The 20,149-nt window shown below is 53.9% G+C and overlaps 1 protein-coding gene across 18 annotated transcripts in view; it reads left to right on the top strand.

Annotated features, from left to right (window-relative positions):
* The window catches only part of RERE (arginine-glutamic acid dipeptide repeats), a 466,088-nt gene extending 448,101 nt beyond the window's left edge, over positions 1-17,987 (top strand). For 16 of the 18 annotated variants that reach the window (XM_078330305.1, XM_078330303.1, XM_078330302.1 and 13 more), the window contains 11 exons: positions 4,651-4,813; positions 5,757-5,849; positions 6,345-6,544; positions 7,722-7,883; positions 8,689-8,802; positions 9,073-10,427; positions 10,555-10,777; positions 11,586-12,306; positions 14,148-14,294; positions 14,822-15,002; positions 15,310-17,987. In XM_078330305.1, coding sequence (XP_078186431.1) covers positions 4,651-4,813; positions 5,757-5,849; positions 6,345-6,544; positions 7,722-7,883; positions 8,689-8,802; positions 9,073-10,427; positions 10,555-10,777; positions 11,586-12,306; positions 14,148-14,294; positions 14,822-15,002; positions 15,310-15,343 — 3,393 coding nt within the window. In that variant the 3' untranslated portion in view covers positions 15,344-17,987. The remainder of the gene's footprint in view (positions 1-4,650; positions 4,814-5,756; positions 5,850-6,344; positions 6,545-7,721; positions 7,884-8,688; positions 8,803-9,072; positions 10,428-10,554; positions 10,778-11,585; positions 12,307-14,147; positions 14,295-14,821; positions 15,003-15,309) is intronic. The other 2 variants (XM_078330301.1, XM_078330307.1) reach the window with 1 other exon arrangement.
* Positions 17,988-20,149: the final 2,162 nt, after the last annotated feature.

Here is a 20,149-nt window from a genome sequence, read left to right as displayed (position 1 = left end):
GGGTGAGAGCATCGGGAACAAAATGATCATTATAGGCCATTCATGTCGACAACATTTACACCTCTGTGTTTGCTTGCAAGCAAAAGCAGGAGCTAATTTGCAAGGCTGCCTTTGTGGAGCTGCCTTTTGATTAATGATTGCCTGTGTTAATGTTTCAGTAAGCTATTGATTTCTGCAACAGCTTTTGTTCCCTGAATGTATGTGCCTCGGATCTCTGCAGCACACACTATGCATGTTTGATTAAAGTTCAATTGACTTCATTCCCAGTGAGGCCTCTAGCTGCTTCACTCCCTATTTGTAGAACCAAAGCTTTCCCCGACATGTTTGTTCTTTTGTTTGTGCTCAAGACCTTGCCACCCATGCAGTCACCAGTATGCTGTTTCCAATCCTCCTAGACTCGCTCCATTCCAGCATTTAATCCCTTGGTAGACATTACAGTGGTTGAGAGGCAGCTAATAAAACCTGGCCTGGATTTGTTGTTGTTGTTTAATTAATTTTGTTGATGTAAAATTGGTATAACTGCCATCTATGGTATGAATACCACAAAAATGCACCCACTTTAAGTACACAGTTTTCGTGAGTTTTGACCACCATATATGTTTGTGTAAATGATACCATATTCAACTTGCAGAGCGTTTTTATCACTCCAGAATGTTTGCCTGGGTTCTTTTTGTTTCTTATCCCCCACCCTCCAGGCTCTGGGCAACCACTCATTTGTTTTTTGTGATTTCTAGAAAGGAGTCATGCGGCATGCCCCTGTCTGCCTGCTTTTTCATGCAGCTTGGTGTTTTTGACAGTCACCCATGGCATTGCATGTGTCAGTGGTCTGTGCCTTTTCATTGCCAAGTCGTAGTCTGGTGCATGGGGTTACCATTATTTGTTTATCCATTCTCCTGCTTGTGGGCATGTAGCTTGTGTCCAGTTTGGACTGTTAAGAATAAAGTTTCGGGCTGGGCACGGTGGCTCACGCCTGTAATCCCAGCACTTTGGGAGGCCGAGGCGGGTGGATCACGAGGTCAAGAGATCGAGACCATCCTGGTCAACATGGTGAAACCCTGTCTCTACTAAAAATACAAAAAGTTAGCCGGGCACAGTGGCATGTGCCTGTAATCCCAGCTACTCAGGAGGCTGAGGCAGAATTGCCTGAACCCAGGAGGTGGAGGTTGCGGTGAGCCGAGATCACCCTATTGCACTTCAGCCTGAGTAACAAGAGTGAAACTCCATCTCAAAAAAAAAAAAAGAATAAAGTTTCTATGAATGTATCTGTGAAAGTCTTTGTATGAGTTTTTTTTCTTTTGGGTAAATAGGAGAAGTATTGCTGGGTTGTTTGGTAGATATCATAGTTTGAGCATTCTGTATTTCCACCAGCAGTGTATGATGGTTCTGGCCACTCTGTCACCTTCCTGAATTGTAAGTTCTGACTTCACTGCTGTGGAGGACAGTCCTTGCCTGGTCATTTTCATCCTTGGCACTCAGATGAGGAAATCTGGTCTAGACTACTTACTACTTCTTTATAGGATGTTACCTAAGTGTCAAAAAAAAGTTTATATTGATTTCAGTGTTAGATTTTTTTCTTTTTGGTCTTGATTTTCTCACTTGTTAGCAGAGAACAGTGGTGCCAGGAGCAGAGGTTTGAAAGTTGAGCCTTTGTTCTGTCTGGCATGGAGCACTTTCTTACCTCTCTAAACCCTGGCTTCTCCTTTTTAAGTTTTATTTTATTTTTTAAAGAGATGATCTCTTGCTCTGTTGCCCAGGCTGGAGTACAGTGGCACAGTTGTAGCTCATTGCAGCCTCAGCTTCCTCACTGGCTGGTATTACAGGCACCACCATGCTGGGCTAATTTTTTTTTAACTTTTTTGTAGAGATTGTTGCTCAGGCTTGTCTTGAGCTCCTGGCCTCAAGCAGTCCTCCCGTCTTGGCCTTCCAGGTAGCTGAGTCTACCAGTGCACACCAACCATGCCTGGCTAATTTTTTTTTTTTTAAGGTGGGGGGACTAAGTCTTACTATGTTGCCCAGACTGGTCTTGAACTCCTAGCCTCAAGGGATCCTCCTGCCTCAGCCTTCCTTTTTGTCTGAAAGTGTGGCATCCTTTAGTTCTCTGCGCTTTAACTGAGAGCTGCAATCCCGAGATGTTAGCGATCGGCCATCTTGGATCCTCCCCTCTCAGCCTCCTTAAGTACTGGGATTATAGGTGTAAGCTGCTGCACCTCGCCTAGCTTCTTCCCTCAACCTGGAGTCTGTAGGTTACTATCTTTTAAAACCATTTCAGAACATATTTATTTGAGAAATAGAAATAATTGATTGTAACTGTGTCTAGCAATAATGCATTATAGACGGATGCTGTTTAGAAATGTCAGGTTGCTGCTTTCTGACAACCTTCAAGTAAGATGCGGAGGCCTGGCAGAGGCCCAGGCACCACCTTCCCACTCAGTTTTGTGCTCTCATTTTTGTTCCTTTTGTCTCCTATAGCTTCGCATTTCTTCTTACATCTCAAGCTTTTATCATTCAGTAGCCCCTAAAATGACTCGGACTGAAGGAGGAAGTAGAAGGAACCACTATGAGTTTTTCTCACTCTTCTTTCAAGCTCTGGAACTACGCTGGGACTTATCACAGCACCACTTACTCTTTTGAGCTCATGAAGCGTGACACTTGGACAGAGTATTTGGAGTGTGACTGCTCCCTGCCTTGACTTCTCTTCCGTATTTTCTCAGAGGAAAACCAGACACAAGCCAGCGTTTATATCAGCAGTGATCTCATCATCCCCTAGCAGGATTTACGAATCTGTTCCCTCTAGCCAACACCCAAGGATCAGTGTAGATAAATGCATTTCCAAGTCCTGAAAGCGGAAGTGAAAAGAGCTAGGAGGTTCGCAGATCATGACCTTAGGGCCCAGGATGCTGTCCCCACTGGGACGGTTGGAGCCCACATTCCTAGACCAGCGTGGGATAGAGAAGCCAGTCCAAATTCCAGTGGCAATATCTGCACTTCCCCTTATCATTCAGTTGCCATCTCATGGAACTGAGGGATGGGCACATGCACTTACATGCAGGGACATGAGTGTGCTTGTCCTGAGGTGGCTCCCTGGCCCCGCTGGCTTGGGGTTGTGCTTCATCTGCTAAGGTATTGACAATTAGGAGTCATTTGTGAAGCATTAAGTGCTTGAGAGGTTGAGACACATCCAGTGCTCCAGGAGATCCATGTGACAGGCTTTATAAGCCAGCCAACCATTCCTCCTTCAAGGCATTCTAGCCCTCCTTTAGGGACACAGCTGTGGTCCCACTTCTTAGAAAAATGCCCAGGCAGAAAATGCATTTGTAGGCAGTAAAGTACTCAAATGCACAGGCATCCCCTGCTTTGCAGAAGCCACTCCCCCACCTAAAATCTGCCCACTTCTCTTGTCACTGTTCTGAGGCCATTGCCTCTGGGGGTGTTTTGGATGAAACCTGGTCTGATTGGGTGAAATTGTCATGTGGCAGTTACGTGTCTTTGTTTGGATTGTCTATTTTAGTCCTTCCAACACTAGTCTTTCCATCCCCCACGTTGCCCTCTCTCTTTTTGGTGCCTACATTCACAAGACAGTGTTTAATGAGGCAGAGTGGGGATGCAGGCGCCTCCAAGACAGCTCCCAGCATCTAGTGGTCAAGCTAATAGACTTTCTACAGTGTTGATTTAATTAGAGGGGAACCGAGTCATCTATGCTCTTATTTGCTGTGATTTTTTTTTTTTTTTAATTCTAGGTAAAGAGACTTTATCTTGGGATGTTTGTTTTAAAAAATCATCTTTTGTGTGTGGGGTGAGACAGCAGCCTGCAGCGCCCTGAGGGTTGGGGTTGCCAAAGTGCCCTTTCTTTAAAAAGCTTACATTTGCTGTATTTCCAAAAAGATGCCTTGCTTCCCTTTTTGCTGGGCCATGAAAAGAAGCCTGACCTTGTGGTGTGCGACATTTCATCTTGACATCAGCACTGCTGTGTGTCTGTCCTCTTGTAGTCTTTCTTTGTCAAGCCCAGTCCTTGCCTCTAGATGTTGTGCCGTCAGATGTGGGCCTTCAGAGGGAGCCGGGTGGAGGCTGTGGAGCAGTTTCCTGAGCGCAAGGTCTCAGCTCTCGACTTTCTGCTTGGCCCCAGCTCCTCACCACCTCGGCAGTTTGCTTTGGTCAGTTGGTTGTTTCTGGGGGAGTTTAACTGGCCGGGCGTTTCCTGCTCACACCTGTGTGATTTCACTGGCATACTGTGAAGAAAGCATCATCGTGTTCACACACACATGCACAGACTCACATGTATACACATACAGCTAGAATGGAAGCTCTCCGTGGGCAGGAATCTCTCCTTTTCGTCTATTGTGGGTTATGTACCTTCCATATGCACAACCTGGTGGGGTCTGACATAGCAGACACCCAACAAAGGCTTGTTCTAGGTGTCTGGAAGTCAGGCTCTGCTGGGCTGAGGAGGCAGGCCCCATTCATGCAGTCCACAGGCAGCTCAGTGGCTGTTTGTTTCTTGAACCCAGTTCCTCTCCCCACTCCAGGAGCGACTGGTCTTTATTCTCATCTCTGGTGCAACTATTGCACACCCAGCTTTCTACTCCAGCAGAGAGGGTGCAGTGGGGCACGGAAAAGCCCAGGCCTCCCACAACCAGCCCTTCTCTTTTGCAGGGGGAGCTGATCACCTTCTATTACTATTGGAAGAAGACCCCGGAAGCCGCCAGTTCTCGGGCCCATCGTAGGCACCGCAGGCAAGCTGTGTTCAGGAGGATTAAGACTCGAACTGCATCCACACCTGTCAACACACCCTCCAGGCCCCCGTCCAGTGAATTCTGTGAGTAAGGGTGTTGGCAGTACCGTGGGTGGAGAACAGACTATTCACAGGCAGCCTATCCCACTCTGGGCCCGTAGGAGCTGGTGGTCCTGGGAAGCATGGAGGGGGCGTGCACCCGTGCTCCAGTGCCATGTGTGAGGCCTGACCTAATACAGACTGACAGTGGCAGCAGGAGCAGAGCACGGATTCAGAAGGGAGTTTAAAAATTATTTGCACATTTAAATATTTCTGATAAACTCAACATCATCTTAGGTTTTTACAGAATATGTAAGTCTTGGCCTGGGATGTTTTTGGCCTTGGCCTGGAAAGGTTTTCCAATTGATGGATGATGTACTTGATTACCTGTTTGAATTCTCATTGTACTTTTGGTTATATTAAGATCAGATTAACACTTTCTTTTTTTCCTCCTGTTGTACCAAGATCCCCTTTTTGGTTCCAATATGATGTATAATCTAATGATACTGGAGCCCACACCTTCTCACCCCTAAAAAACTGGGGTGTAGCAAAAGTGCCTTATAGCTCTGTCGTGGCCCAGGATGCTGGACCTGAGGGGTGCCTGTGTTGTTCATGCAGGCAGCCAGAAATCACTTAGTAGGACTGGTGGGGGAGGCTCAGTGAAGATGGACTTTCTCAGGATTGCCTAGACCTATTAGGGAGGGTGGCACGGACACACTTGTCCTAGTTCAGACATACCTGTTATGGACATCAGTGGCCAGGCAGGCCCTTTAGTACAGCCCCTCACCTGCAGGCCCTCTATTTTGGTGACTGGCCCTGAGGGACTTGAAGTGATCCTTTACAGACACTGTCCCACCTCAGCCTGTGCAGCCAGCTGCTCTGACTGGTGGCCAGAACCTGCAGCAGGCCAGAGGTCACAGGGGGCTCCTTGCTTTGACTGAGCATAATGGTGTCTTCCCCACCCGCCCTGTGTGCCTGCCACACCCAGTGGACCTGAGTTCAGCCAGTGAGGATGACTTCGACAGTGAGGACAGTGAGCAGGAGCTGAAGGGGTACGCCTGCCGCCACTGCTTCACCACCAGTAAGTGACCTGTCACACCCCTGGTTTGGGGCCCAGAGCACAAGCACTTTCATGTTCTGAACATTTCATGCATCCAGCTAGAAACCCGTCAGGGGCGGTACTTGATTTGACACTTGCGTTGTGCTTCGGGATTGGAGAACGTTAGAAATGTTTAGTTTACTTCATTCCCCTGCTTAACAGTTGGTATGGAATACTGACTAATAGGCAGGACAGACTGAATGAGGTCGGGTTTGATGCTGTGGTTCCCAGAAGCTTGCTGCCAGCTTTTCCTGAGCACCCCAAGATGGAGTGGGCAGCAGATGTTCCAAAACCCTCTCCTGGCCTTGGGGGAGCAGGGCAGCACTAACCCTGGGGTGTCGGGGCCCAGGCGTGCATGGTGCTGTTGGCATCAGGTTTGCGTAGAGCCCACAGAAGGCATCCCCAGCCCTCTGTCCAGGCATCCCCAGGGAGAGGGATGGTTTCCAAGGTTGGCCCTTGCCACCTTCTGTCACACAGCCTCCAAAGATTGGCACCACGGAGGCCGGGAGAACATCCTGCTCTGCACCGACTGTCGCATCCACTTTAAGAAATACGGCGAGCTCCCGCCCATTGAGAAGCCCGTGGACCCACCACCATTTATGTTCAAACCTGTCAAGGAAGAGGATGATGGGCTCAGTGGGAAGCATAGCATGAGGACACGGCGGAGTCGGGGCTCGGTGAGTCCTCTGGGTCCATGGGGCTCCTGGCAACTTCATTTTCCTGGGATGCTTGGGGGCTTGAGCCCATCAGGAGGAGAAAGTAAAAGTCTTGTTTTAGGTAGAAACAAAGCCCTGGAGGGGAACTGCTTTGCCAGTGGTAGCTTGCCTGTGGGGCTGGGAAGAGCACTCTGTTCTCTTCTCTGACGGTGGGCCTTAGGGTGGTATCCTGCCCTGGGTTTTATAGTGAGCTCTTAGCTTCTGGCTCAATGCAGCCTCTCCAAGGCCCTCGGAGCTTCTTGCGGCCCAGGGTCACCTCCATTGTAGCAAATCTCTGCTATTTTAAACTTGCGGGCTCTTTGGGGTTAGGTGTTGTTTTTTTTTTAATGTTTGATCTTGTTTTGGAAACTTCTGGTACATTTTTTTGCTCACTGTGTAGCTCCTCCTATAAAGAGACTTTGTTTCCTAGGTTGGAAATGTGCCAGGGACTTTGGGAGAGACTTTTTCCAGGTTTAGGGTTAAGGGGACTGACAGAATCTTTCCCTGGAGCCTCCCCTGTAACCCCTTCTCACAGGTGGGTGGGACCATCCACCTTCCTCTGCTCCTTGTGTCCTGTCACTGCTGCTGCTGGCAGCCCAGCCACTACTCATTCAGAAGGGAGCAGGTCAACCAGCCAGAACTGTTATTTCCTGATCTCTTCTGAGCCCTCATGGCTTTGCAGAAACGGCGAAGCACTCGGCGGCTTGGAGAGCTGAACTACTTTATTTCACAGCTTCATCTCTGGGTCACTTCCTATCCTGTCAGATGAAATCCACAAGTTTTTTATTTCATTTGCTTTGGATGGGAGAGAGGACGGTTATGAGGAATAAACAGAAAGGGTAGGGTGCTTTAAAGATGGTCCCAGGTGACTTTCTGCTACTCTGAAAGCATGGTTCATTCATTCCAGCACACGTTGTTCAGGACAGTCCCTCAGAATGAGTGCTTTAGGTTTGAGAACCGCTCTCTGGCGTGAGCCCACCTATTTCCCCACCTCTTCCCCCGAGCTCCACACTGACCTACATGCAGCCAGGGGCAGGCAGGGTGCCTGTGTTTGCAAAGGCCTAGTAAGAGGCTGCTGGGCTGTGCTCTTCAGGCTCCTGCCTGTGGGTTGGGCTCAGGTGGGAATCCAGTGTCACCAGTCTTTGGTTTGGGTGCATAGATGTCGACACTACGAAGTGGTCGGAAGAAGCAGCCAGCCAGCCCTGATGGTCGCACCTCACCCATCAATGAAGATGTCCGCTCCAGCGGCCGGAACTCCCCCAGCGCTGCCAGCACCTCCAGCAATGACAGTAAAGCAGAGACAGTGAAGAAGTCAGTCAAGGTCAGGTGATGGGACAATGGTGGGGGCTACTCTGTCCCATTAAAACTGGGTCTCTGGTGTTTGTGTTCAGCTCCCTCAGACATGGATATAAAGTTCATTCATGGAGCTTCTCTGGGCACCAGCATTGTCTTGGCCTAGAGGCTGCAGAGTGGGGACAGGGGACCTAGAGAAGGGGGATCCAGCACCAACCCTGGGGGCCACCTGTGCCTTAAGCTTCCCGAGTTCTCAAAGGTAGAGACAGTGTGGGGAGTGGTCGGAAGGGCTCCCTCCAGAGCCAAGTACAGTCCTCCATCAGCATCCATTGGAGATTGGTTCCAGAGCCACCATCACCCAGGATGCCAGTCCACGGGAGCTCAGGTCTCTTATCTACATTGACACAGTGTTTGCGTATAACCAGTCACATACTTCTGTAGGTTCTGAGTCATCCCTAGGTTACCTCTACTGCCTAATACTATGTAACTGCAGTAAGCAGTGGTTCCTCGGTCTTGTGTAGGAGATAATGACAAGCAAACAGTGGGTACGCATTCAGTATAAACGTAACCATCACAGTCCTGACTACATTTTCATCCATGGGTGTTTGAATCTGAGGATGCAAAGCCCACAGATGTGGAGGACTGACTCACTCCTACCCCCAGATGTGTGTTCTCCCTGGCCCCAATTGATTCTTCTGGAGCTTTTTGCTCCTGGAGATGGAACTCAGAATGAGGGAGCAAAGTGTCTACAATCCATCGTCATTTCCCTGCTAAGGCTGATGGGAGATGGCCTCCCTTAGCTTGATTGCTCTTTGTGGGCTTTCCCCCTGCAGAAGGTGAAGGAGGAAGCCTCTTCACCTCTTAAGAGCACCAAACGCCAGCGGGAGAAGGTGGCCTCTGATACGGAGGAGGCTGACAGGACCAGCTCCAAGAAGACAAAAACGCAGGTGAGGTTTGCTGCTGAGCCTTGCTGACTAGAGCTAATGAGTCTTCAGAAGCCCCCAGCCCGGGTTCTCCCAGTCAGGTGGCCATGTCCCATCTCCCAGGGCGGGGCTGGAGTGGCCCTTGACACTGGCTGGGTGGGGACAGGACCTGTGGTCCTAGAGCCAAGTCTGTGCTTCATCTGTGCAAACCTTTATCGTGTCAGGCACTGGCAGTGCAGAGCAAAGAGGGCTCTGCCCTCCTGAGACTTCCATCCTTCCCTTCTCTGACTCCAGGAGATCAGCCAACCCAACTCGCCGTCCGAAGGTGAGGGAGAGAGTTCAGACAGTCGCAGCGTCAACGATGAGGGCAGCAGTGACCCCAAAGACATCGACCAGGACAATCGCAGCACATCCCCGAGCATCCCCAGCCCCCAGGATAATGAGAGTGACTCGGACTCATCAGCCCAGCAGCAGATGCTACAGGCCCAGCCCCCAGCCTTGCAGGCTCCCACCGGGGTTGCCCCAGCTCCCTCCACAGCTCCTCCAGGGACACCCCAGCTACCCATGCCAGGGCCCATGCCCTCTGCCACTGCAGTGCCCCCACAGGGTTCCCCCACGGCCTCCCAGGCCGCTAACCAGCCACAGGCTCCCACAGCACCTGCTCCCCACACCCACATCCAACAGGCCCCTGCCCTGCACCCCCAACGGCTGCCCTCGCCACATACCCCTCTGCAGCCTCTGACTGGGTCTACAGGCCAGCCCTCAGCACCCCCTCATGCCCAGCCCCCTCTGCATGGTCAGGGCCCACCTGGCCCTCACACCCTACAGGCTGGGACCCTGCTACAGCACCCAGGCCCCCCGCAGCCCTTTGGCCTCCCTCCCCAGGCCTCTCAAGCCCAGCCCCCTCTGGGGACCTCCCCAGCAGCAGCACACCCTCACACCTCCCTGCAGCTGCCAACCTCTCAGTCTACAATGCAGTCCCAGCAGCCACCACGGGAGCAGCCCCTGCCACCAGCACCCTTGGCCATGCCCCACATCAAGCCCCCACCTACCACTCCCATCCCCCAGCTGCCGGCGCCACAGGCCCACAAGCACCCTCCCCACCTCTCGGGGCCTTCACCCTTCTCCATGAATGCCAACCTGCCACCCCCTCCAGCCCTGAAGCCCCTGAGCTCCCTGTCCACACACCACCCTCCCTCGGCCCACCCCCCACCCTTGCAGCTCATGCCTCAGAGCCAGCCATTGCCCTCCTCCCCCGCCCAGCCCCCTGGGCTGACCCAGAGCCAGAGCCTGCCCCCACCTCCTGCCTCCCACCCCCCTACAGGCCTCCACCAGGTGGCCCCCCAGCCCCCATTTGCTCAGCACCCCTTTGTCCCTGGGGGCCCTCCTCCCATCACCCCTCCAACCTGCCCTTCCACCTCCACTCCACCAGCGGGACCCGGTACCTCGGCCCAGCCACCATGCTCTGTTGCGGTGACTTCAGGAGGCAGCATAGCGGGAGGGTCATCCTGTCCACTCCCCACCGTCCAGATCAAGGAGGAGGCTCTAGACGATGCTGAGGAGCCCGAGAGCCCCCCTCCCCCTCCACGGAGCCCATCCCCTGAGCCCACTGTGGTGGACACGCCCAGCCATGCCAGCCAGTCTGCTAGGTATGCTTTGTAGGGCTCTGGGTGCAGGGCAGGCACAGGTGGGCTGGTGGGAGTGAGTTCTAGTGGGAGGCAGGGCCCGGGGTAGGTCTTGGCAGGAGCTTCCAGCAAGATCTCTGGCTTTTCTCAGGTTCTACAAACACCTGGACCGGGGCTACAACTCATGTGCACGGACAGATCTGTATTTCATGCCTCTGGCTGGGTCCAAGCTGGCCAAGAAGAGGGAGGAGGCCATCGAGAAGGCCAAGCGCGAGGCTGAGCAGAAAGCCCGAGAGGAGCGAGAGCGGGAGAAAGAAAAGGAGAAGGAGCGAGAGCGGGAGCGGGAGCGGGAGCGAGAGGCAGAGCGGGCGGCCGTAAGTCCAGGATTGGTGAGGTGTGAGGGGCGCTGGTCCGTCCTGGGTCTGGGTGCCACGCTGGGCCACCCTGCTGTGCCCTTGGCTGCCTGGCTTGGCCTCCTGACAGCTAGAGGGTTGGGTGCTACTTATACCCTCTCTCCATGCCTCTGAAGGGTGCTACACATCCCCAAGCTGCTGGGGTGACTGCGCCTGGCAGGGCTGGGCTGACTCACAGCAGTGACTGGGTATCTTCCTGCCTGTGGGCCTTCGAGGAAAGGGCCTGTCCTCCCCTGCAGCCTGTGGGTTTGTCTCTTCTACGGAATTTGAAGGAGCCAGGGAGGAGCACAAGGGCCCCCCTGGGAGAAGACCCGAGTACTTGGGCGGTAACCAGGCCGTGAGGGGCCTCTCTAGCTGCCCTGTCTTGTGGGACCCTCATGGGCTGGGTGCTATGATGGTGGCCGGCTCTGTGCTGTCACAGGGAGGAAAGGGCAGCCAGCACAGGAAGTGGCATGACGGCTCCCGGCAAGGCTCCTGGCCTGCTGGGCTCACTCACACATGCACCTCGGCTATCACTCCCAGACACGCACGTAGACCCCCCCACACATGAGCTTTGTCTCACAGGGAAACACCTATCTGAGCCTGAGGGAAGCTGCCAGCCCAGGTGAACCCTGGACTGCATCCTGGTGTCAGCCCAAGGTCGAGGCCGAGCTCCGTGGAGGGACCAGGTTGGCCTGTCAGAGAAGGCTCAGAGCAGGGCCAAGCCCGCCTCTGCAGCGGAGACCGCCGGCACTCAGCAGACCCCTCACGCTTTCTTTTCCCTTGGCAGAAGGCGTCCAGCTCAGCACACGAAGGCCGCCTCAGTGACCCCCAGCTCAGTGGTCCAGGTCACATGCGGCCATCCTTCGAGCCACCGCCAACCACCATTGCTGCTGTGCCCCCCTACATTGGGCCCGACACGCCTGCACTTCGGACTCTGAGCGAGTACGCCAGGCCGCATGTCATGTCGCCCACTAACCGCAACCACCCCTTCTACATGCCCCTCAACCCCACTGACCCCCTGCTGGCCTACCACATGCCCGGCCTCTATAACGTCGACCCCACCATCCGCGAACGGGAGCTCCGGGAGCGGGAGATCCGGGAGCGGGAGATCCGGGAGCGTGAGCTGAGGGAGAGGATGAAGCCGGGCTTCGAGGTGAAGCCCCCAGAGCTGGACCCCCTGCACCCAGCCGCCAACCCCATGGAGCACTTTGCCCGGCACAGCGCCCTCACCATCCCCCCGACCGCCGGGCCCCACCCGTTTGCTTCTTTCCACCCGGGCCTGAACCCCTTGGAGAGGGAGAGACTGGCCCTGGCAGGCCCCCAGCTACGGCCCGAGATGAGCTACCCTGACAGACTGGCCGCTGAGCGCATCCATGCAGAGCGCATGGCGTCGCTGACCAGCGACCCCCTGGCCCGACTACAGATGTTCAACGTGACTCCACATCATCACCAGCACTCGCACATCCACTCCCACCTCCACCTCCACCAGCAGGACCCCCTCCACCAAGGTGCGAACCCCAGCATGGCAGGTGGGACAGAGGCATGGGGAGCGGCGCAGAGCCAGATCAGCGATAGTCACCATCCAGGCGCAGAGCATGTTCTTTTCTGAACAGACCCTGCATTCTTGGCAGATCTGAGGATAGTTCAGCACCCACCTACAATCCTGGTTTGCTGTGTCTCAGTCTCTCCTCAGCCCCGCAGCTCTCCAGAACTGCAGGGCCTCAGACAGCTGGAGCACACAGGCGAAGCCTGGGCTCTTGGCCCTGTTCCTGGGATGGAGGGAAGTGGCCTAGGCCCACGGGGCAGGGGAAGGGCAGCAAAGGAGGGTCATGTAGCCTTTGGAGTCAAGGAGCATGAGGTGAGGCGCTGGGCTATTCAGGGGTCACCGAGTAAGAATTCAAAGCACAGTCCTCCTCTTCCCTTGAGGAGCGAGGCAGACAGGGCTCCTGCAGGCTTTAGCTGAGTTCTCCCAGTTGACCCACATGGCGAGGCCTGCCCGGTCCTGTCCACCCTGGGAGAAGGATCTCCTTAAGGCTGCTCACTGACCAGCTGTGGGGAAGCTGATCTGAGGCAGAGGCAGACACAGCTGGCATCCATAATCCCTCTGCAGCTGGTGAGACAGCACAGGAGGGCGGCTGCTATGCTTCTGAGGAGGCAGGTGCACCTGCCCCATGGGACTCGGGGTCCAGGTCCCGTGGTACAGGCTCCATGCAGGGCTTCCTTACCCTCCACCCTCCAGTGTGGAGCAAGAGGATGGCTGATAGGGCAGGGCCCAGAGGGAAGGCAGGCAGCCACCTCTCCTGCCTCTGCACCAGGTCCTGACATGGGAGTGCGCTCACCATTGCTGCCCTCAGACCTGAAGCTCTGTGGGTACCTGGAGTGGACCTTAAAAGCCTCGGTAGAACCAGTATATGAGGGCAGGTTGTCATTTGTTCATTCATGCATCATTCGTTCATTCAGCAAGTGTTTACTGGACAACCAGGATGTGCCAGGCACAGTTGCAGGTGCTGACAAAACCCCTGTCCACGTTTACGTTTCAGTTTGGAAAGACAGTTGAAAGATGTCTGTCAGGCTGTCAAAGGTGGGAAGTGCATGTCCTGGAAGAAAATAAATCCAGAAGAGGAGACCAGGAGAGCTGGGGGCGGGGCAGGGGCGGTTCTGGGGAGGCCGTCAGGAGAAGCTCACTGAGGAGGCAGCAGAGACATGGAGGAGGTGGAGGGCGAACTCCAACCTGCCAGGGACCCTGAAATTCCTGCCAGCGCCCGTATCAGCTTGAGCCAGGCAATAGGAGATGAGGGCAGGAGGGGCACAGTGGGGCCAGATCAAGACAGCGTTCTGAATGGGGAGACATAAGATTTGGTGCCAGCAGAGAAGAGAGGGCAGTGCCAGGCCAGGTCCCCGTTCAGCGCCTGCTCTACTGGCCTCCTTTGGGTTCTTCGAGTGAAGGGCGGAGAGACAGCCCTGGGCAAGGGGTGCCAGCCCAGCACCGACTGGGGCAAGGTGGTGTATTCCTGTGACCTGACAGGCAGAGGGCAGGCCCAGGTGGCCAGGGAGAGGGACCCTGCCAGTCCTGGGTCCTTGACAAAACCAGCCTGGGGTTGCCTGGTAGGGGTGCTTCGCAGTGGGAGAGGAAGTGACTGCTTCAGCGGCGGGCCTGTCACTTCTTTCTGCCTCTGCAGCTCTCGCTGAAGGTGGAGGCAGCCACTTTAGGACAGGGCCACGTGCAGCCAGGTGGTGCCATCCATGCCTGGTGACCAGGAGCCAGCCAGGGCGAGGAGGAAGTCACCTGCTGGGTTAAGCATTGAAGAGCTATGCACCACCTCCATCTGGTATTTTGTCCTTTTTTTAGGTTCAGCGGGCCCTGTCCACCCACTGGTCGACCCTCTGACTGCCGGCCCTCACCTGGCTCGCTTCCCCTACCCCCCTGGAACTCTCCCCAACCCTCTGCTTGGACAACCTCCCCACGAGCACGAGATGCTTCGCCATCCAGTTTTCGGTAAGACTTCCCTTCTGGGAGGGTCGGGGGACTGTGTGAGAGTTGGGCTGGGGTCTCGTCTGCTGTCTTCAATCATTTATTCATTCATTTATTCATGTATTGAGCAGGTGGGTTTGTGCCCCCTATATGCCAGGGGTCCCTGGGGGAACAAGCTTCCTGCCCCCTGGGGACTGCCTGGGGTTGGGGATCATAAATGCACCAGCCTTGCTAAGAGCTAGGACTGCAGGACCGGTAAAAGGAGCAGAGGAGGCTCGTGGCAGGCCTCTGAAGGCACAAGGCACTTGGGCTGAGGCCTAGAGCATGCAGAGGAGGAGCCAGGTGGGATCCAGGCAGAGGCACCCAAGGGCATCTCCTACCTCCCCAGAGGCTCTGCCCTCCCACTGTCTGCAGAATCTGGGAGGGGCTGACTCCTGTGTCCATGCTGGCCATTTCTCCTGTGCCGTTGGCTGCTCGCTCTGCTGGTGCCACTGAGGTCCTGGCCAGTCCTCCAGCTGTTTCTGTAGCACAGGTTGTTTTGTGTCTGGCAGGCACCCCCTACCCCCGAGACCTGCCTGGGGCCATCCCACCCCCCATGTCAGCAGCCCACCAGCTGCAGGCCATGCACGCCCAGTCAGCAGAGCTGCAGAGACTGGCCATGGAGCAGCAGTGGCTGCACGGACACCCCCACATGCATGGTGGCCACCTACCAAGTCAGGAAGATTACTACAGGTGAGGCGGGGTGCTAAGCGGGAGTGGAAGGGTGTCTGAGCCCAGGCTCCCACCAACCCCACAGGTACCCATGGTGTTTTCCCATAGTCCCCACTGCCAGAATCTTCCCATTGGCCTGCTGCACCCTAGAGGGGACACCGTGAAACCCACGGCACTGGGAGAAACGAAGAAGGGAGGTGTTGGGAGGGTAGGTCAGCTGCGCTGGAGGCTGCAGGCTGGGGCTGGATTGCCTGGTTGTTGCCTTTGGGGCTGCTGTCCACCTGCCCAGGCCGGAGACTGAATACGCTTTCCTGTTTTGTCTTCTCAGTCGACTGAAGAAAGAAGGTGACAAGCAGTTATAAGTTATTTATTTCTTAACGCTGTCTGTGGAAACCCCAGGTCTTGGGGGAAAAGCAGGACTTTTTACATACAATAGGAGCTGCAAAAGCAAAAAGAATATCTTCTAAAGATTTCTTTATATATTTAAAAACCACAACTAAAATGTACCCACATAATAGTGTTCGTTTGTCGAGAGGATTTCCTGAGACTGGTTTGGATCTCCCTGCATGACAGTCCCCCAGAAACTTAGTGAGTCCTGGACTGGACTGAACATTCAGAAAGCTTCCCTGCAATCTTGGGGTTTGCTTTAGTTTCTTCTTGATTTCTCCGTAGGTGCTAGAATCCAGTTCCCACCCTTCACTGTGCGCTCGCAGACACACTCCGTGACGAGTGTCCAGAACCCGCAAGCTTTGCAGATAGGCGGCATATGAATTTGGAATCCAAGAGCTATAATTTTTAAAAAAATCTTTTATTTTAATACATTGTAGGAAATCTTCATAATTTGAGGAAGTTCTGCAGCATGGCTTTTTACGTCTGTAAATAAATAATTTTAGAACAGCCTTTTTTTCTTCCATAAACTACAATTGTGATCTATTTTTTCCAGCCATGTCACTAATTGTGAATTCCTACCAACTATTGACAGAATACAGAGTTGATTTTTTAATAAAAAGTTATATATAATTATCCCTTTAATTAAAGGGAGCAAAGGGGCGTTGCCCGTGGGCAGAGGCTCGGCCGAGGCCTGGTCACAGCAGCAAGCATGGCTGGCGGGGGCGCAGTTTTGCCCCTTGTGTTTCACGTCTGTCTGCTCCCAGGCTGTGCTCTGCCAGCTGTGCAGGTATCTGTCCGTCAGACCTCTTCCAGTTTGCACAGGGAGTGCAGGCAGTGATGCTCGCTTTCTGTTCCCGTGTCACTGTTCTGTTTCCACGGGATGGAAAGCGTGTGGTCCTGTGTCCATTGTAGATTTCCTTCTAGACTTCTGTGTATACATACTTGATTGCTCTGGATGAATGCCTTTTTAAATACTCTGAAAATTTCCTTATCTAAGAAATTCAAGAAAATGATTCCATGCAAATAACTCGGCACACGAGCAACCCAGGACATATGCCTGCCGAAGGGATCTGTTGGAAGGCTGCCCTTTCATGTGCATTGTCTAGATCTTGTGGTGAGGATGGCCCATTCTTGCCACAGACCAAGGCTGCATTTGAGCGAGGGAGACCCTCGAGTTAGACAGGTGTTGGGGGTGGCCTGCATTTTCCCCAGGAGTAGGTCTGTGTGGTGACCCATGTCGCGCTGGCAAACCATTGGAGTCCCACTCTTCATCCAAGTGGGAACTGGAGTCCCTTCAACAAATGTGAGGTCAGAATGCAGGCTTCCGCCTGGGGGACAGCCACTTAGGAGGCCAGGCCCCTCCGAGCAGAACCGTCCTGGAGAGAGCCTGCCCTCCTCTCCAGGTCGCAGTCGTAATGCGCTTTCTCCCAGGCCAAGGGTGGGGTGTTTTGGGGGTGTCTGCCCTCTGTCAGCCCTGCTTCCTGCCAGGACGTGGCCTTTTCCCATCTGCTTAGACATTTGACGGCTCTTTTGCCATTGTTTGTGCTGATCCCATCCCAAGAATTGTAGGACAGAGAGAGCACACTAGGTCAGCAGACACAAAGTCCATCTAGGACCTAGGCCGCAGAGGAAGCAGGAAGAGAGGCTGATACTTTGATCTAGAAACCAACAGGTATTAGCTCAAATTCAGGTTCTGGAGTCATACAAGGGCATTTCCAGTTTCTCTTAAAAACCATGTTTGGTTTCAGTTGGGAAAGAATTGTTTTATCTGTTGAAAATGTTTATAGTTTATTTTTCTTCCTTTCATTTTTCTCTCATTCCATCTCTGCCTTAACTTTAGTTCCTTAGAGGGGAGGCAAGCTCACATTAACTTTTTGTCATCGGACTTCAGGCCGCATTGGCTTGGAGGCATTTATTTCCTTGTGGGGTGGGACAGGGTCTTGAGGCAGGCTTGTTGGAAGCTCCCACTGGGGCCTCTTCCTGCTGGGCTCCCGGGCTCCTGCATCCATGCCGTCACCTGCTCTCCTTTTGGGTTTCTTGCTTGCTTGCTTTTTGGAGGAGCACAACATCTACCATTCAGTTAAACCTTCTTTGTCTCCTCCTCTGTCATCCGTTTTTCCAAAGAAGAGAAAGAGTGGAGTACTCTGAGGTCTGTACTTGAAAGCTGTCCTCGTTAGGTTTGCGTTTCTCCCCATGTCCCAAGGTGAAGCACTGAGATTCTTCCATTTAAAAACCCTTGACCCGAAACCCTCACCAGATCAACTGCAGTTTCTCTAGGAGGCCCTGTGTCTTTGAAGCCCAGCCACGCGGTTTCCTCTGGACTTTCCTCCCTTTGTTTGGGGTTTGGTTTGACTCCTCTGTGTGTCCCCGTATCTTGTTGAGTGTCGTCGAGGTTGAGCTTCACTCCACTGCAGCAGAGCCAGAGTGCACATTCGGATTTGCTACGTTTCTATATATCTTGAAGCTAAATGTATATATGAGTAGTTTGCCATGAGATAACACAGTGTAAACAGAGTAGACACCCAGAAATCGTGACTTCTGTGTTCTCTCCATTTGAGTATTTTGTAATTTTTTTGAAATATTTGTGGACATAAATAAAACCAAGCTACACTACAACCCCTGGGTGTCTCCCGTGCACTTTCTCGTTCTGGAGGGTTGGCGGGGATCCTGGCTGTTACCCCAGGTGGGGGACAGGCAAGAGGGAGAGTCAGCTGTTCCCTGCTGCTGGGGACCCTGTTTGCGTCCCAGAGAGGTTTCCAGAAACATCCTTGTTAGCTTTGTCTGGGAAGAGGATTTCTCTGGTGGGGGTGCCTGCTTTCTTTGGAGGCTCCCCAAGCAGCCAGATGGGCCCTAAGCGGGCATTTGGACTAAGGGCATCCTCCCCACCCCTCGCCATTCACCCCATGCCTCTATAATCTGTGGGTGTCGCTGGAGTGTAAGGGCATGTGGCACCCTCCCTGCTTAGGAAGAGACGTCACAACCGCCCCCAGCCTAGAGGCTACCTGTCTGGACCCCATAAGTCTCTTCCCAAAGCCTGTCAGTGCCTCCGTCCCCCCCCACCCCCCAGCTCTAGAGTCGCCCTCCAGGTGGAGGGTGTCTCAGGCCTAAGGAGGTCTAACCTTCCTAAGGGGCAGCAGGTGGCCTGCAGGGTGTGGACATGGCCACAGAGGGGCAGGCGTTGTTAGAATTTGCTCTGTGGCTTCAGAACCTGTCAAGGGCATTTTCCTGAAGCCTCAGATTGTCCCCAGAAATGTGTTTGCACCTCTTGTCTGGGAGAGGGCTGTGAGTCTCTAGATATTTCAGGACATGGGGCAAGAAAGCTCACTGCTGGTAAACTGTCCTCAAACCAGGCAGGGTCCACCATGTGGTAAAGATTTGGGGAGCAGCAGTCGCCAGGCACTGCCTCACTCAGGACCTAAGAAAACGTCGCCATGCCGGGACTCGACTGTCCACACGGTGACGGGACTTAAGGCAAACAGCAGGATCCTGCTCCACAGCATGGCTGACCAGGGCACAGGGAGAGGCCTGCAGGCTGGCCACGGAGGTCCAGGTGGCTGTCAGTCGAGGTCCTGAGTGAGAGGATGGCATTGGGGTGGCTGGGAGAGGCTGGAATCCAGGCGCCATCTTCACGGGTCTCATCTGGACTGTGCTCCTTAGGAAGCTGCAGTGTATGATGGGTACAGGTCTGTGAAGTATGGATTTCAGGTGCAACAAGGCTCTTATCAGAGCTGGGCAGCTTCTCAGGCCTGGACAGCTGTGGCCATTGTCACCACTCTGCCACAGTCAAAAAACGCTAACCAGTCATCTGCTGGGTGGACAGGGAGGAGGGCAATGGGGCCATCCTCCAGCAGCCTGCTGAAGCCAGGCCCTCGCCTCTTGCTGCCCCAGTGACATCCTTTGTGCCCTTTGCCCCTGGTTTCTGGAAATGCATCCTCAGCTTGGGCATGGTGGCTCAAAAGCTCCACTGGTTCTGCCACCAGTGGGCTAGGAAGATGGCATTTTGCAGGGCATGGTGTAAGTCCCAGGGCCTCAGCACAGTGTAGGTGCGCAGCTGAGTACCTGGCTGTTGTTGCTAAGTATGCATGGTAAGTCCAGGAGGCCTCACTTAGGCCTCACCTGGGTGAGTCAAGATCATATATCTGAAGGTCAGTGGCCTCCCACATAGACACTGCAAGCTTCCAGGCCCTCAAAAGTCAGCACTCATGAGCTGTACAATTGTAGATATGATCAGCTGATGAGTGGTGGCCGGGCGGGAGGCAGTGGATGGTCAGGGCCAGAGCCCTTCTGTGTGGAAGCTATGGAGACATGGGGACCCCTCATCTGAGCTAAGAACCCTCACTGGCCCCATCCTGACCATGTGGTGAGACCCAGGGCAGTGTGGCTGGGCACAAACACAGGCTTCAGTGACCACCATCAGCCTCACCTGACCAGCCCAGAAGGTCCAGGCGCGTACCTGAACTCAGAGCTTTGACGTCAGAACCAGCTACCCAGACACGGGATGAAGCTGCCAGGCCCCAGGACCACCGGAAAAATCTGTCCTGCACTAGACTACTGGGGACCTTCCTGCTGCCTGGTGGAGACCCAGGAAGAGTGGAGTCCTTGGCCTCTCTACCGCCTCATAGGGAGGATCTGCCAGATGAGCCAGCCAGGGGAGGCTGCCGTGCACTTGGCCATCCAGTTTGACTGATGTGGCTGCAACATAAAGCCAGCCCTTTCTCGTTCATGAGGTTTCTGGACCTCCCATTAGAAGGCAGGGCCTGGCTGGAGCTGGGATCCAT

This window comes from Callithrix jacchus, chromosome 7, assembly GCF_049354715.1.
Source record: "Callithrix jacchus isolate 240 chromosome 7, calJac240_pri, whole genome shotgun sequence".
Classification (NCBI taxonomy): Eukaryota; Metazoa; Chordata; class Mammalia; order Primates; family Cebidae; genus Callithrix; species Callithrix jacchus.
The sequence above is the reverse complement of the archived record's forward strand: the minus strand, read 5'-3'. Positions and strand labels throughout refer to the sequence as shown.